Source organism: Enhydra lutris, unplaced genomic scaffold (assembly GCF_002288905.1).
Source record: "Enhydra lutris kenyoni isolate GAN:26980312 unplaced genomic scaffold, ASM228890v2 scaffoldscaffold13, whole genome shotgun sequence".
Classification (NCBI taxonomy): Eukaryota; Metazoa; Chordata; class Mammalia; order Carnivora; family Mustelidae; genus Enhydra; species Enhydra lutris.
Window position 1 is genome coordinate 26643767 of NW_019154097.1, and position 18959 is coordinate 26662725.

General features: G+C 37.8%; 1 protein-coding gene across 1 annotated transcript in view; it reads right to left on the minus strand.

Moving 5' to 3' along the window:
• Positions 1-18959, minus strand: part of LOC111145939 (complement C5) — an 85718-nt gene that overhangs the window by 55198 nt on the left and 11561 nt on the right. The window contains exons 5-12 of the mRNA XM_022501255.1: positions 17650-17741; positions 15580-15662; positions 12625-12715; positions 10518-10632; positions 8798-8924; positions 6465-6580; positions 4000-4185; positions 1146-1349 (exon numbers count right to left, since the gene is read on the minus strand). Of these exons, the coding sequence (XP_022356963.1) occupies positions 1146-1349; positions 4000-4185; positions 6465-6580; positions 8798-8924; positions 10518-10632; positions 12625-12715; positions 15580-15662; positions 17650-17741 (1014 nt within the window). The remainder of the gene's footprint in view (positions 1-1145; positions 1350-3999; positions 4186-6464; positions 6581-8797; positions 8925-10517; positions 10633-12624; positions 12716-15579; positions 15663-17649; positions 17742-18959) is intronic.

Here is an 18959-nt window from a genome sequence, read left to right on the forward strand (position 1 = left end):
TAATTCCTTTCTTTCTCATAAGAACCAGGGCATGAATATTAACCCTATTGTGCAGAGAGATAAAGGGACTGGAGCTCAGGAATTAACTAAATGTCATACTGATTTTGCTCAAAATCACATAACTAGGAAATCAGAGAGCTAATATTTAACCCCAAATCTGCTTAAAGTCATCACACTGTTGCTAAAATCTCTTTCATTTTATTGATAAAAAAATAGATGAGTAAGAGGAGTGCATATTATTTGGGAATTAGGTTTTAAAGCCAGAGATTAGGTTCTAAACTGGAGGCATATGGTTTAAAAAAAAAAAAAAAAGGGTTACAAATGAAGCCAAAATGTCCTCAAAGGTCACTTAAATTGTCCTTGGACAGCAGGACTTCATACACGGTTTTGTTACATAGTCCCAATACAGGTCCCATAACTCTTCATCAGTCACTATGATATCTGTGCTCCTCATTTTTTTTTTAATTTCTTCCTCAAAAATGTTGAAAAAGCCTTCACCACCTGTTTGACCTGGCCATCAGAATAACACATCCCATTTCTTTGACAATTGTTAGGAAGCCCTTAACCTTTTTCTTACCTTCTGTCCTAGGTTCTACCCACAGGCTTGATTGGTCACTGTTGTTTAATATAAGCGAAGTAATAGGGACTCCAACTCCACAGAATTGGAGTAGGAATCGTATGACTCAACTCTTAAGAGCAGGATTTGGGGCCCCCTTGTATGCCAATGAAATGGACATATTTGAAATAGGTCTAGGCATGTATCTTTGGCCATGAAATAGGGCAGAAGTAATGCGAGAACTTAACCAGGCTCTCTCTACGGAGTAATCAGTCTCTCCTTAGTGAAAGGCATATCAGACAAGGAGTCAGAGGTTCCCAGTTCAAATCGAAATCTTCCTCTTCCAAGATGAGTGACCACAGTAAGCCTCTTAACCTGTCTGTTCCTCAGTTTCATCATCTAGGCAATGGTCATGAAATCATGGCCCATCTCAGAGGTTTTTGAAAAATTGATTATCAAATTTGATTATGTTCTTGGAAGTGCTTTATAAAAACAAATGTGAGGGATCATTCTCATGTTCCTCTGTTAACAAAGAGAGATATTCAGGTAGGGGAATAGACAGATGTAAATCTATCATTACTGTACTTACCAAGTAATTATAGTGAGTTATTTTGTCAGTGTATGGACTTTTGGGGGTAACAATAATATTCAGATATCCTCCCACTTGCAAAGCTTTATAGTTGTCAATCCAGCCAATATAAAGGTAACTTTGGCTAAGAGATGAATATGATACTGCTCGGTAATCTCTGCTGGCCTGATTTTCTTCTGGAAAATCTGGATCATCAGTCCTGACCTGAAAAGGAAAATTTCGAGAAGATATGTGGACTGTAATGAAATATTTTCTATGAAAAATACCTTTTAAATTTCTTTCTTTGCCTTATAAATTTCTAAATTTCACAACACCAATGCTAAAGGGAAAAAAGACTCCATTACTTCACTGTTTGTACAGCTGTGGTATCAAGTAACTTTACCGGACTCCGGACAATAATTGGAATAATATAGGATTATGAGCTATGGTGGGAAAGTCTGGTAAAGTGAAGAGGGAGAGATGCTCCCAGAACACATATTAGCACCCTTCCTGAAACGTCATGGCAATCTGGGGACTCCTCTTCTTATGGGTTGGCAGGGTAAGAGAAGGGTAGTCGTAGGAAGGTCTTGAGGACTGGGGACAAGAGTTGTAAATGAACATCACACAGACTCTCTGGTCCGGTTTTAATGTGAAGTGGTGGCACAGAGGTGTACTTAAAATATGGAATGGGGCAGGAGTGATATCTTGGCAGCAGTATCTACTTTTGACAGCAAAGAGGGTACTAGCTCATGCTCTGGAGTGAGATAGGCATTGGTTTGCCTCCCAGGGCCTCCATTTATTAACTCTGGAGAAGTTATTTAATCACAAGAGAGGTTAGAAGTCCCCTCTCTTTCCCCAGCTGCAAAATAACAAAGAGTATGTTCTCTAACTCATGAAGCTAACTGGGTGGTAAATGTGTTCTACACAAATCTCTCAATATTCTATAAGTGCTCAGCAGATGACAGTGAATGCGTGCGTGCTGCAGTCATTGATGTGCATTATTAACTTACTCATTTTTTATTTGGGATTGGGAACTTAAGCAGTATTTGCTGGGAGAGAAGCCTATTAACTGAGCTTGAAGTTAGAGTGGTTTATGCAACTAGGAAAAAAGAAGTCTTCTGGGCATAAAAACAGACACATAGACCAGTGGAACAGAGTAGAGAGCCCAGATATGGACCCTCAACTCTATGGTCAAATAATCTTCGACAAAACAGGAAAAAATATACAGTGGAAAAAAGACAATCTCTTCAATAAATGGTGCTGGGAAAACTGGACAGCTATATGTAGAAGAATGAAACTCGACCATTCTCTTACACTCTACACAAGGATAAACTCAAAATGGATAAAAGACCTCAATGTGAGACAGGAATCCATCAGTATCCTAGAGGAGAACATAGGCAGTAACCTCTTCGATATCAGCCACAGCAACTTCTTTCAAGATATGCCTCCAAAGGCAAAGGAAACAAAAGCGAAGATGAACTTTTGGGACTTCATCAAGATCAAAAGCTTCTGCACAGCAAAGGAAACAGTCAACAAAACAAAGAGGCAACCCACGGAATGGGAGAAGATATTTGCAAATGACAGTACAGACAAAAGGTTGATATCCAGGATCTATAAAGAACTCCTCAAACTCAACACACACAAAACAGACAATCATATTAAAAAATGGGCAGAAGATATGAGCAGACACTTCTCCAATGAAGACATACAAATGGCTATCAGACACATGAAAAAATGTTCATCATCACTAGCCATCAGGGAGATTCAAATTAAAACCACACTGAGATACCACCTTACACCAGTTAGAATGGCCAAAATTAGCAAGACAGGAAACAACATGTGTTGGAGAGGATGTGCTGAAAGGGGAACCCTCTTACACTGTTGGTGGGAATGCAAATTGGTGCAGCCACTTTGGAAAACAGTGTGGAGATTCCTCAAGAAATTAAAAATAGAGCTTCCCTATGACCCTCTAATTGCACTACTGAGTATTTACCCCAAAGATACAGATGGAGTGAAAAGAAGGGCCATCTGTACCCCAATGTTTATAGCAACAATGGCTATGGTCGCCAAACTGTGGAAAGAGCCAACATGCCCTTCAACAGACGAATGGATAAGGAAGATGTGATCCATATACACTATGGAGTATTATGCCTCCATCAGAAAGGATGAATACCCAACTTTTGTAGCAACATGGACGGGACTGGAAGAGATTATGCTGAGTGAAATAAGTCAAGCAGAGAGAGTCAATTATTATATGGTTTCACTTATTTGTGGAGCATAAGAAATAGCATGGAGGACAAGGGGAGATGGAGAGGAGAAGGGAGTTGAGGGAAATTGGAAGGGGAGGTGAACCATGAGAGACTATGGACTCTGAAAAACAATCTGAGGATTTTGAAGGGGTGGGAGGTTGGGGGAACAAGGTGGTGGGTATTAGAGAGGGCACGGATTGCATGGAGCACTGGGTATGGTGCAAAAACAATGAATACTGTTACGCTGAAAAGAAAAAAAAAAAGGAGGCTTCTGTGTTTGACCCTTTTGTGTCCCCGAAAAAAGATAAAAAGTCCAGGTGAAGGGGAGAATATTTCTACCACTGGCTTCCACTGATGTACCTATTCTGAAGCTTCTAGATTCTAATAGAGTCTTACTAACATAAGAGAAAATAATTCTCCAATAAAAAACGATAGATCAATCTTCCTCAAGGACCATTCAATGGATTAGCATATTGCCTCTGGTTCTTATGTTTTTGGATGCAAAATTGTGGATCTGTTCTCTGGACTCACATTTAAAATCTGCCACATCTGTTGGGCACTCTAGCCAAAACACATAGTCAAAAGCACACGCTGTCCTAGAAATTCAACAGGAGAATTCAGCTTACGTTAAACTCGAGCACCGTTGCTTCAGATGGAAGATTAAGCACAAATGATGCTACTCCATTACTGGAACGTGTTACTTCTTTCCTTGGCTCCAAGTCAGACATCTCTTGGTTTACATTAAAGGTGTGTGCACTCAGGGTCACTGGGACCCCTCCTACCAACTGGTCCAGCGAATCCTTAACCTGCACCTGTTTGTCAGAATAGTCCAAATCCATTTCAGCAGCTCATCACTACTTTTTAAAAAAGCAGAACAATGAGGGTTAATGGGGGGAGGGGGGTTGGGGGGGTGGGATTATGGACATTGGGGAGGGTATGTGCTATGATGAGTGCTGTGAAGTGTGTAAACCTGGCGATTCACAGACCTGTACCCCTGGGGCTAAAAATACATTATATGTTAATAAAAAAATTAAAAAATTTATAAAAAAAAAAAAAAAAACAAAAAGCAGAACAATTCTGAAACAAAACATGAATGAATAAGTCATTCATGTTTACTTTAGTAAACAGAAGCATGTTCTTAGCTTGGAGGAAGTTTTGGTTCTATTTAGTTATGTCATTTTCTAATGGATTCCCTGTACATCAAGCAGACTCAGGACATAAATATCATTCTACTAAGTCTATTAAGTAGATGTGATAAGGTCTTCCGCTACCTAACTTCTGTGACTCTTCAGTGTGTTTAGAACCGGATAAAGGAGAAAACAAGGCAATCACATTTGGGAATAATTTTCTTAGACACGACAAACAATAAATTCATCTGTTTTTTCCTCCTAACCTCTCTCTACCTCTCATTGCCATGCATGTGGCCACACATAATTTCAACAAAGATATGCTTTATGTTATTTTTTATATGTGATAGAAAATATTTTAAAATAATATAGATATATTCAATATAATACTATTATATTTGTGGCATTTTATTAATTATTATTATGTATTATCTATAATATACCATAAATCATCATATGTACCCTATAATAACATATATTATAACATATTTATACTAATGAAAGAAGCTACAAGCATGTCCAAAGCTTGCCTTAGCTTGGCAAATCTTTTCTTCTTAAAAGCCAGTGGCCAGGGTGCCTGGGTGGCTCAGTGGGTTAAGCCGCTGCCTTCGGCTCAGGTCATGATCTCAGGGTCCTGGGATCAAGTCCTGCATCGAGCTCTCTGCTCAGCAGGGAGCCTGCTTCCCTCTCTCTCTCTGCCTGCCTCTTTGCCTACTTGTGATCTCTCTCTGTCAAATAAATAAATAAAATCTTAAAAAAAAAAAAAAAGCCAGTGGGCATTTAAGTTACTCTCTTAAGACAGTAAGTATTAAGTACATTTTAATTATACCAAAGTTGATTTTTAAAAGCAAAACATTTAAAAAATTAATTTATTTTATTAAATAGATCAGATAATTTGCCATCATAAAGACAGAGCCTGAGGCTAAAAGTACAAATAAAGTAATATTTACATCTTTTTATCATTAGACATCATGTGGAGAATGCCCTTATCATAAAATGTACTTTTAACTTCCACTCATTAGTCTCCTAAAATTCATCATAAAAAGGCAGACACCAATTTAAAGTTAATAAAACACATTTTACTCTAAAGCTATATAATAGTTGTTAAAAAGCAACACATTTTTAAAGAATAAAAAAAAATAAAACACTCCATTCTAGCTTTCTAAGTTAAAATAAAACACTCTGTTCTAGCTTTCTAAGTTAAAGTAGGGAACAAAAATTTCCATCTTAAAAATATAATATAACATGTATTACATATAACAAAATATATGACAGTAAATAAAATATAATTAGAAAGTCAAATGAATGTATTAACACTATACTGTGAGCATTTTAAAAAAGGAAAAGGGGAGGGAGGTGAGAAAATATTAAAAGGGAAGGAGGAAGAAGAAGAAAAAAAAAAAAAAGACAGAGAACAGAGAGGACAGACAGGCAAGGACCCAGGGAGCCAAAATGGAAAGAATGGAGAATGGTACGGATAGAGGACATGAGACAGAGTTACTGCCAGGGACCACAGGGGCAGACTGAAAAGCACAGGAATGCAAACAAAGATGACACAGGAAGTAAAAAAATGGTGAGAGAAAGGGGTTTTATTTTCAAGGAATGATATTCCTGTTTTAAGACTTCTGAAGAACATGTCACCAAATAATTTTAAATGTTAATGTTTTTTAAAACTACAGACTTACAGTGTTTTATTTACATATAATTTTTTACATATAATTTAATGCAATGCTTTTTAAGGGAATGCCTAAAGGTTGTTCTAAGCATTGAAATCACTCCTGAGGCTGAAGCTGGCCTTCATTTTCCTACCTCCCCTCTACATCCACAACCAACCCCCGCTCCACAAACCAACAGGTGAGTTTTCTCTGTGATTCCCTTTTCCAGCATCCCTCCCCTGTTTGACACCCTCAGGGTTTTTGTAAACAGAAAAAGATAACCATATTTAGCAATATTCTTTCATTTACCTTGATAGAATATGGAATCCCAGGCTTCAAGAAAAGAGGAGTAGCAACCAAATTCAGTTTGTAGGGAGAGAGGACATATCTGATGCCAGGAATTTCAGCCTCTTCAGAAAATCCACCTAAAGAAATGACATGCATCACATCGAGGATTATACCATTCGGTGTGGGGATCTAGTTAACCTGTGCATGTCTCCATAGACTTACTCATTCACGGGCCCCATTCCTGCATTCATTCATCAAGAGTAAGTAGGACATGGGTCTTGGTTCAAAGGAACAGTGCAGAGAAAATTTTAGACCTCGGGAATTTCCAAAGCCTTACATCCAAGCCTTGTGTGTAGAGTCACCCCTTATGGAAGGAGACTCTAGGGTTGGACTGAGGAGAAGTGTGCGGAAGGGACACCACTTTTTGTCAGTGACCTGAGTTTCAGTTGAATATGTACAAGGGGTTATGGAGAGAAGGAAAGGACTAGACACTAAGGGTTTCACCTATAAAGCACATGATACAGACAGAACTGGATAAGACAGAAGAAGAGTGCTTGAGGTAACGGGAGCCCTGAGAGTTCACTAGCGGGAGCCCAGTAACGCACAAAGCTCCAGTATCCCTAAACTCCTTTCCAGTATTCATCCCTACACTTCTCTCTCTATATATATATATCCTATACTTTAGCCAACTGGATAATCAACTGGATAATCTCAAAGATCAAGTCTTGCCTTCTACTTTTGGTACATGCCCTCTATGGAGGGTGTCCCATTTCTCCCCCATCTACCATCCTTGCCTCAAAATCCTACTCATCCTCCAAGACTCTCTTCAGGACACGGTATGTGGCCGCTCAACAGTCACCTGGGAGCTCACCTTCCTCTGGAGATCAGTAGCATCAAGTACTTTGCTTATTAGAGCACAAAGAGAATTCCTGCTTATAACAAAATCCTTTGTTTACCTGTCTTACAGCTGATGCTAGTTTGTAAGCCACTTGAGTGCTGGGATTATATGTCATCCATATTAGTAAGCCTGTATGTTTAGCAATACTCTTTGAATATCTCACAAATATTGATTAAATGGGATTTATTTGAAATAAATTGAGAAAAAGTAAAAGTAAAAAAGATATGTTAAAATAATGTAAAAAATAATATCCTGGGCAAGGAGCATCATTCTCTAATACCTATTGATCATCTTATATATACAAGGTACTCAATAACTGAATAATTATCTCAATACTTCATTCTATGACCCTTGAAGAAAAATTTAAAGAAGAGGAAGGAACATTAAGAATCATATTGTCTAACTCTCATTTTATTAAAAAAAAAAGGCTAGTGTGGTTAAATTGTTCAAGTCAGTTTAAGGGTTCACTGTAAACCTGAAAATATAAAGAATATTACTAATCAAGACACCAGAAGTAAGACAAATTGACCTAATTTGGAGTAATAATTAATAATTATTAAAAACCACTGGAGTTGGGTTGAGAGAATTAGATAAAATTTTAAGGATGCTGAGAAAATAGTAGGTAGGAAGAAGAAAAGAAGGATGAGGAGGAGAAGAAGAAGGAGAAGAGGAGAAGGAGGAAGAAGGAGGAGTAGAAGGAGGAGAATAGGGGGAGGAGGATGTGGAGGAGGAGGAGGAGAATAGGAGGAGAAGGGGGAGAAAGATGTGGAGGAGGAGGAGGAGGAAGGAGAAGAGGAGGAAGAAGGAAGAGGCAGAGGAAGGTGGATAGGAAGAAGAAGAAAGAAAAAAGGAGGTAGAGGGGAAGGGGGAGGAGAGGGGCTAACACACATATAGTTCTCACTATGTGATGTGTACTGTTTTAAGTATTTTGCATATATTGACTCTCCAATCCTCACCACAGCCCTACGAGGTATATGTAATTACTGCACCCATTTTAGAAACATTACCTCCAATTTTAGATAGAATTCCTGAATATTACAGCTAAAAGGGGCTTTAAAGAGGTATTTAGTTCAACTCCATCATTGTACAGATAAGGAGACTAAATGATAATACAGTATCTTTCCTTTGCATAGTACTTTATCAAACATTTTTACATATATAATATCATTTAGATTTTTACTCTTACCAGGTAAGAACACTGGGGTTCTAGCTGTTGAAGCCAGATATCAGGATATCAATATCAATTGGGCAGATGCTACCCCATTTTGCAGGGGTGATGGAGACCCAGTGACTAGAGTGTGGGAGAGCTCTACTCTAATCTCAGTTTCTAATGATATGAAAAGTAAAATTTAACTAAGAAAGAAAATAAAATACAAAAGAATTACAGAAATTATTTACACTTTTAGTATGCTGTCCAAATAGTATTCAAGAGAAATTAAAAAACAAAAAACCTTACCTGATGACTCTATGACTGTTACACCAATGTAAAGATACTTGTTGTTTAAATCTTCCAGACTGCCATAGGACAGTTCTTTGATCGCCGTTTCAGAGTTAAATGTGATTTGAGCAACTCCATTTATCAACTTTTTAAAAGCGGAAAATGAAAGAGGTATTTTAGGGAAGTTAACAGAGAAAAATTAACAAAATCTGGCTTTACTAGCTTTCTAAGTAGAAAGCAACTATGAGAGGAATGATCTATTGTCACCAGGAGAGTGAATGATTAAGTCTACAAATAAGCCCAGAATGTTATTTTCTAACTTATGGGTCTAGATGTATAGGAAGAGTCATAAACATCATGTGGTTCAACAGGTCTTTTTTGCACTAGCTGACAAACGTTCCTTTCCCCGATCTCTGAGTCATCTTCCAACTTTGGGGCCTGCTCTCCAGCTTACTTTTGCTCCTGAGAGTTTGCTGGGTTTTATGATATTTAATTTGTACCTCACTGCTTACATATTGAACCACTAATTTAAAAACACACAATGGAGAGAGGGAGATGGAGTTAAGTCATATTACAATATTTAATTATTAACCACAACAGTAAAATAGATTTTGCCTTATTTTTCTTCTAAAATTGAGTAGCTTAAAGCCAGGGATTTTTGTCTTATTTACCTTCATATCCCAGTGTCCAGCATAGAATCTTACAGTAAAAAGAGGTGTCTGCTTTATATCTTGGATAAATAAAACTCTTTGGAAAAGCTTAGGCTGAATAACTGATGATACAAACCACACAAATATGCAAGAGGGAGCAGAACGGCAGGAGTCCTTATCATCTGAGGCATAACGTCAAGAACACTGAACAAGCAAAAGGGGATCAGGGCTCTAATTTGAGCTCCGGCAACCACTAACCCTTAACTGTAGACAAATAACTTCCCAGTGAATTCATTCACTCACAAATATTTATAGAGCGCCTACTCTTTGCCTGGACTCAGGTTGGCTCTGGGCATATAACGGGAAAAATTAAGATCCACAGAGGGGTTGGTGTAGAGAATGATAATTGCAATTAGAAAGGGTTTCTCAGTGTCAGCACTATTGGCATTTGGACAGGGGAATTGTTTGCTGCTGGGAGTTGCTCAGTGCGTTGCAGAAGTTTGGCAGCATCCTGGCCTCTTTTACTAAATGCTAGTGGCACCCTCCTTCCCTGTTGTAACAACCACAAATGTTCCTGAACATTGCTAAATGTCCCCTTGGGGGTAAACAATGTCTCTGGTTGGGAACCACTGTAGTAAAACATGAAACATACTCCACTAAGGGAGTACCTAGCAGGGGCAGCCAACCTAGTTTACAGGAGTCGGGGAGACTTTCCCAGAGATAGGGAGCTAACACTGAGACTTTGAGAAGGAATTAGCCAGGGAACAAAGAGGCAGAAGGGACCAAGGGAAAGAGCATTCCCAAGTAGAAGCAGAGGCATTGCAAGCACCTGGAGGCTAGTGAGACTAGTATAAGTTCCAGGAACTGAAGTGACCAGTGCCAGGGAGAGGAAACAGGGCACGAGAGGGAAGCTGATGTCATGGACACTGGACTTTATCCTGAGGACCAGAAGAAGCCAAGGGAGCATCTTAGTTTTGATTTCCACACCTACGTAAAATGAGGGGTTGGACTAGATGATTTGGAAGTGACTTTTCTCCAGCCTTCCTGAGGTGTCTTTAGGTACAAGTGAACCCATCTTAACATCTTACCATTTTGTTTTGCAATGCTTTTTGCATCATTTCTTTTTGATCATCTATTAAGTTGTCTCTTATCCCAAAAGTGATAAAAACGTCAGCTTCGGTGACAACTTTATTATAAAAGTATCTGCCAAACAATAATACCATAAAATTATTTTGCTAACGTGGTTACAACAATAAAATTCAGATCTAATGTAACAATTTAAAATTACATAAAGCATTTGATACACTTTCAAGTGTCTTCCATCCACTATTGCATTTCATCCTCTTAAAGCTATAAAAATAAAACCAAAGTGCAGATATTTATTACTCTGTGCTAAATGAAAAAAAAACAGATCTTGGGGAGATCAAGAGACCTCTCAGGTCCAGAACCAGGATACACTGCTTCCTTAATGATTTGGTATCAGTGGGGCTCAGTTCCCTATTTTCTTTTACAGCTTTAAAAGCAGCATGCCCAATCTCATTGCAATATAAGTTCTTTTTTAAACATTATAACTGCATATTTCCTTTTTAGTTTGGAATTAAAGTGAGGCTAAAGGAAATTTCCTGCATAACAAAAACACTGTAGCAAGAGTTAATCTTCCTTGTCCATAGGCTGAACAAATAAAGTAGATGTTTCCCTTAAAAGAAGTCAGTTTCTAGAATTCTCTGTTAAATGAGACTTTGTGTTGGTTTGGACTAAGTAACACTCCATCTTAGGAATAAATGCTAGTAAGAAAGGCAGTATAGGGTAGTACTGAGGGCTTGAATTCTGAAACCAGACAGGCCACATAACTTACTAGCTATGTGATCTTGGGCAAATAAGTTAATATTTATGTACCTCTGTTTTTGTATTTGTCATATGGAGACAGAAATAGTATCTGCCTCTCAGAGATTTCACAAAGATTAAGTGAGCTCATATATACGGAGTACTTAGAAAAATGCCCAACACATTTCATTATATAAATTGGTTATTGTTACTAATAACTACATTATATGGTCATTTTTATTTTTATTTTTAAAAAGATCTTATTTATTTATTTGAGAGAGAGAGAGAGAGAGCACGAGAGGCGGGAAGGTCAGAGGGAGAAGCGGGGAGCTCAATGCAGGACTCCACCCTGGGACTCCAAGATCATGACCTAAGCAGTTGCTTAACTGACTGATCCACCCAGGTGCCCTATATTGTCATTTTTAAATGACCTGTATTTTCGCAGAAGATTGCTTGCAAAACTAACTCCAGTTCTCCACTGCCCCTTAAATCCACCACTTTTACAGTTCCTTGCAAATAAAAGGTATGAAGGGAATCTATTTCCTTTGGGCTGGTCTTATAACTTGATTTGGACAAATGAATGTGGTAGAAATGACGGTGAGCCAGTCCTAAGCTTAGACCTCAAGAGGACTTTCATGCTTCCATATTCTTTCCGTGGGCATTGCTGCTGCTACAGGCTAATCTCCTGGATGATGAGAGATACACAGAGTCCAGCTGTCTTTGTCACTTTAGTCAACTGTCAGACATGTGAGTAAGACCTCCCTAGACCAGCCAGGCCCCAGGTGACCTGCCAACTGATTGCAGGCACACAGGTGAGCCCAGCTGACATTCAGCCTGGCCCAGATCAGTGGAACTGCCCAGCTGCCTCGTAAATGGTTGTTGTTTTAAAGCATTGGGTCTTGAAGTAGTCATGTAGCTTTATTAAGCCATTAAAAAATGACAAGAAATAAAGGCTTCATATCTCAGTCCCAGTATCCTAAGTCATGCTGATTCCTAAACATACACATTGGACTTAAAACTTTAAGGTTTTTTTTTTTTGTTTTTTTTTTTTGTTTTTTTTTTTTTTTTGCTGTTGAGTAACCAAAAAAGCTAAAATCAGAATCAGAGAAAATTGAAACGAGTAAATAAACTATAGGCCTGATAGCTCCTCAATCAGTCAATCCCAAAGTCATAGTAAATCACAGATCACAGCAATATATGTGTGTATTAAGTCAACACATTGTACACTTTAAACTTGTACAATGTTACATGTCAATGATATCTCAGTAAAGTGTGGGCGGGGGGAGGAATCACACTTCTCACTTAAGCAACTATCACCAACCAGACTTGGCACTCAATTTAGCTAGATAAGCTGAAAAAAAAAATTCTTACCTTGCTTTTATTGTAATTTCAAAATCATTAAAGTCCTTATAGCTAATGAAATTCTTTTCTGGTTCTATTGAGACTGAAAAATGTGGCATCACTGAAAATAAAAACAAAGAGGCAATTTTAGCATTTAAGTTAGAGTAGCCTTCTTTCTTTCTTTCTTTTTTTTAAAGAATTTATTTATTTGACAGAGAGTGAGAGAAGGAGAGAGAGCACAGGCAGGGGGAGCAGCAGAGGGAGAGGGGGAAGCAGGCTCCCTGCTCAGCAGGGAGAGAGTAGCCTTCTTTCTGGTATAATTGGACAAGCTGTAACATCAACACAACATTGACCATGTCATCATCAAGACCATCATCATCATTGCCAACAATATCCGTGGGGGACCTCTCACTCTACCAGAGGTCTCTCCAGCTTTATGTACCAGAAGTACTTTGCTCTTACTTTGATTACAGCATTTAGTATAGTCAATTGATTATTTCCTTCACTAGAGTATGGGGTCCTTGAAAACAGAAAAGACTGTATTCTATGTATCTTTGAATATCTCCCCCTCCCACCCTTTTCATGAGTCTTAAATATAGTATACACTCAATGAGGGTTTATTAAATTGAAAATGGAAAATGAAAACTCTTGCTTATTTAAAGTTCCCTTTTATGTCATAACCCATAAACCTATGGTTTATGGACATAACTCATCCGGTTACCCAACCAGAAACCCATCTGGTTTCCAAATTCCAACATAAAACTCTGACTTTAGTCAAGAAGAGAAAGCTTGGGGAGCCTGGGAGGCTCATATGCTTAAGTGTCTGCCTTCAGCTCAGGTTGTGATTCCAGGGTCCTGGGATTGAGCCCCATGTTGGGCTCTCAGCTCAGCAGGAAGTCTGCTTCTCCCTCTGCCTCTGCCTCTTTCCCCTGCTCATGCTCCCTCTCTGTCTCTCTCTCAAGTGAATAAATAAAATCTTTTTAAAGAGAGAGAGATAAAGCTTACAATTAGCTAAAAGAAAGAACACCCATACAAAATTTAAAGTTAGGGTAGAAAGGAAGGAGTTCTCTCTCTCTCTCTCTCGCATTGATTGCCCGAGAGAAAACAATTTCACCTGTCAAAGTGGCACTGCCTTCTCTTTAGACTAACTAAGACCATGTACCAGGGCTTATGGATTCTAATTCTATTAGCCAGCACAACCATTAATAGAAAATTGGGTAACTGAGTGGCCCTGATATTGTGGACAAAGATCGACACATAAGTTTAACATAAGTTGGCTTCATATATGGGTCCTATTTCCTAGACAGAGAAGTCTAAAAGAAGAATGCACTTTGTTGCTCTAGGCTGCATTCCTGTGTTACCATAGATGAAGGCAGGTGTATGTATGAGGTGAAGGAAAACACTTCATCCTTTCATCTAGTACCTACTTGCTGCAGAGCAGGCACACTCTTATTAACGGGTATATCGCAGTGAACAGAAAGACACAAACCCTGTCCTTACTGAGCTCACAGTCAAGCAGCGAAGATAGTGATAAACAAATAATTACACAGACGAATACCTACACCACAGTTATGAAAACCAATATACAAGTATAGGGAATTCATTCTTCCTAAGAAAGAGAAGTTAGGAAAAGATTTGCTGAGTAAACGGCTTTTCAGCTGAGACTTGAAAGATGAGTAGGAGTTGGCTAGGTAATCAGGGAGGGGAGAAGTATTCTAGGCAGATGGAACATCATATCCAAAGTCCCCACTGCTGGAGGGAAGTAAGGGGATGCACAGTATAAAATGAGGCTCCAGAGGACGAAGGCGGGACCAGCTCAAAATAACGATTCTTATTTTCATTAGCAAAGGAATGAGGAGCTACTGGGGACTTTTCAAAAGTGAAATAACATGATGAGATTTGCATTTAAAGATTTTGGCCAATATCAAATGAGAATAGCTTGGAAGAAGAGATAGCAGTTAGGAGGCTTTTGCAGTAGTCCAGGAGGGGGCCTGGTGATGAATTGATGAGGGTGGCCTCAGACAGTAGGAGGTGGATTAATTCTAGATATACACAGGAAGCAGTAAAAATACTTGGAGGAAGGAAGCTCAGTTAAGATTATAGGTTATTGAGAGCCCATTATCTTTTAAAATTGTTTCAGTGTAACAAATTTTTTTGGTCACTTTTTTTTTTATTTGTTTTGTTTTGTTTTTTTTTTTGCTAATTGTTAAAATTTGCGTATTTATTCTCTGTATTATTATAAGTCTCCTGGAGGAATAAAAAAATGACTTCAAACAAAAGAAAGTTAAATTCGATATCAGAACACACAAATGCTTTAAAACAACTACAAGAAATGGAGAGACAGGGAGTCTGGGTGGCTCAGGTGGATGGGTGTCTGCCTTCAGCTCAGGTCATGATTCTGGTGTCCTGAGATTGAGCCCCGTTCCCTTTGTTGTGCTCTCTCTCTCTCTCTTTCTCTGTCAAACGAATAAATAAAATCTTAAAAAAAAAAAAAGAAATGGAAAGATAAGATTTTTATATGTTAATTATTAGTCATCAATATGATTGATTTCAAAATAAGGATGTCTTAGATTTCCAGATAAATATATTAGGGATTTGTGAGCCAGAAGAAAAATAGTACTGAACTCGGGGATGGAAATCCAGTTGTTTCTTTTCCGTCACTAAATGGTTGTAATGATTTGAGTAAATCTTAGTCCTACTGGGTTCTGCTTACCTCATCTCCGCCTATTTAAGTTTCTCCAAAAATCACAATTTTTGCCTTTAACTTGTCAAGCTTCCTGGGTCACTAGGTTTCTTCTGGCTCTGTGATGAGGAGCACAAGTCCAGAGAGCTTGATGGACTTGTTCAAGCTCCACGAGTTCTTGTAATCATCCCAGCCAGGCTGCCTCATCTTTATCTGGGAGTGATTCTGCATTAAGTTCACTAATGAAAAACATAACTGCAAAAACACTAACTTTTTACAAATAAACTTTTGTCACAAATTACCATATTCTTTGATTTCAAAATATGCCACTCCAGTTGTTGAAAAGTCCTCTTTATATTTAGCTCGGATTGTCCACACACCATATCTGGGGGAGACAAAATATTTAAAATTATAGAAGTCATCAAATATTTTTAATTTATCCAGAGGAAATCTAATTGATTCCTGTTTTAGAGAGGAGAAAGTAGAGACGTATTTAGCCTAAGTAATATATTTTATTTGTGCAGAACTTTAAGTAATAAACAGAAATAATTGAATGTTTTCAGGATAATAAAAATGTTTAAGTAATGAGTTTTTCATATTCTGCCATTTTTTTCAAGTACTTTTGTCTTAATATAGTCAATAGCTTTGATTTGAAGGGCTTATGAAATCTTTGAAGATTATTTAATCCTGGAACATAGTTACACTAACATAATACCAAAATCACACTACAGTAGGACATCCATACTAATGTCTCTAGAAACATAACAGGTCAAGATTTTTCAGATGATAAAACTCACACCTCACATAAAAAAAGTTATGGTTAGAGACAAAATATGGTTTATTTAAAGAGGAAAATGACCTGAATTTAATTAATAATCTTCATTTAAAAATATTTACTGAGTACTGGGGTAAGAACTAGAGGTAAAAGTGAACAAAATAGAAGAATTTCTGCCTTTATAGAGCTAACAGTCCTTGAGATTTCCAATTCCCCCTTCTCCATTTACTGACAGATTAGATTTGGGCAAGTTGCTTAACTTCATTTGTGCAATAAAAAAGATCATATTTATTTTGCACATTGGTTATGCAATCAATACACTTAATACTATGACTATTATCATCATTAATTCAATGAATATTTGTCAAGTGCCTGTTATGTTAAAGTTCTGAAGATACAATAGTGAGCAAAACAGACAAAATAAGAAGGCAAATAAACAAACAAACCAATAAATAAGTGTAACACTGAGATACGTGCCATGAAGTAAATAAATAAGAGAGTTAGAAAAGGAGAGGGACTATATTAAATTATGCATCCAGGGATAGCCTCTTTGAAAAGGGAGCATTTACTCTGTGTCCTAAAGAATGAGAAGTCTGCCTTGTGAAGAGCAAGCTGAAGCACATTCTAAGCAGAGGGAACAACATGTGCAAAGGTACTGGGGTAGGAAAGTAGTGCTCATGAGAGGCCACCATGCCTGACACATAATCTGTCAAGGAACAAATGGCACAAAATACAGTTGGATAATAGTTGGATAAATGATAATAGTTATAAAATAATAAGATCAATTCTATGATATAGAGCAGGTAGTATTTTCAAGGAAGTATGCAATTTAAAAATTAAATTCCCAATTTCACTCACATTTCTAGAAAATCTTTAGTGAATTAACTACAAACAACAAATTAACTGTGAGCTCCCTTCCAGAGGGCAGAAAAATAACCACAAGAAGATTTTGTTTTAAAGTTATATTTAACCATTTATGAGTACAGTTATTTGTCCTACTGTATTATAAGTTCCTTGAAGGCAGGGACTGTGGATTATTCATTTCTATTTTGTATATCTCACTCTCTATGTGCTTTGCACATACCAGGAATGTGTTCACCAAATCTTTATTACATTGCATTGTTAGAACTTGTTCTTAAATCCTTTAAAATGAGGCCCCCCGAAAAGAAATGGCTCTGAGAACCCTCTCCCTCTCGAAATCTGCCTTCTGGTAATCTATGCAGACAAAGACTATGGAGCACCAATATTTTTATAACTCTCAGAGCAAGGCATGGGACCACTCCAGCCCTTTTGACTGATAATCTACTAGATTCCTTGAAGGGTAGAGGGCTGATGGTTTATTTGCTTTATTTTATTTTAATGCCAGTGAGTTAACATACAGTATTATATTAGTTTCAGCATACGCTATAGTGATGCGACGATTCTGTATACCACCCCATGCTTATCCCAAGTGGACTCCTTTGTATACTCTCATCCCTTTCATGCTTACACCCTTGTTAACAACAGGCAGCTCCATTTGACTGGTTATCTCTCTCACAATCCAAAGTTCCAGATGTGTTTTCTAGAGAAAACTTTATTAACAAATACTTTAAAATACTTAGGATTAGTTGGAATCTTGAAGTCAGGAAAAGAGATGATTCCAGTATAATCGTTTTCTTCTACAATGTCCACTTCTGATCCTTCGGGATCCTTTGAATAAAAACAAACAACCTCAAAGCATATAAGCCACATTAAAAAAAATCAACTGATTATAATATCTTTGACCTATAGGAGTATTTACTAACAAAGATCTATGTCTTCAAATTAAATATGAAGGAGGAAGATAACTTAAATATTGTGGAAGGCAAATAGGGTTCATTTAAGCTACTTCTCTCCCTCTTTGAAACTGTTCTCCATCTCCTGCTACACGCGCGTGCATGTGCACGTGCGCACACACACACACACACACACACACACACAGATGGAGAGAGGAAAGGAGGAAGAGAAGGTGTATATTGGTATCCAGGATATCCTTGCCACAATTATCCAGAAGAGACTCAACTTTCTATTGCATGACTAAAATTAGAAATATAATAATAATAGAAGTTACAACTAACCAAACATGAACTTATAGGCTTTATAGATACCGGAATCTAAATTTCATATCTGTTCATTTGAACTTTTCCAAAGTAAATATACTATAAAATGCTTTAACTAGCTAGACATTTTATAACTGTGCACTATGGGTATTTTGAACTTGGTAAAACACTCAAAATGGTTAAACAAACCTGAAATTTTTCATAAAGCTTCCCCATAAACTCCCGTTTGTATGTGGGTTTGAAAATTATCAAAACAAGGTATTTTACTTTCTTTGGACTACATGTAGAAGTTCATTTTGACAGTAACAGAAATTTACCACCATGGGTCATGACTGTGGAATTCATGGCTGGAATTTTAAGGTATTTTTCCCTTAAGTTACAAAGGTCTATTCTGCCAAGGATCAGGATAGCAGCTAAATATCGGCGGGGCTATTCTTTTTCCCTGCAGCTGATCATGCACAGTACTTGTAAGATGGTATCTCTTAAGCACTATTTTCAGGACACTTCTTGTACACTGCATCTCTGTGGCTCTGGGATCAGCTTCCTCAGTCCTCTCTTCCTGGGGCAGCTCCTACATGGGACAACTGGCATCCACTCTTCCTTGTGTGGTGCCAGGATTTTTCATCACTCAAGCTCAACCAGGAGGAATAAAATAAAAAGCATCTGTCCACATCCTCTGGTATTTTCTGACAGAAAAAGGAGGACATGTGAGCTGGACACTTTCCTTCAATCCTTTCCAGACTCCCTACACCACTCAGTCCGTTTATTGTTTATCTCACTTCTTAGTATCTCACTTCTTAGTCCTCCCTGCTGCCATTGGAAAACTTGT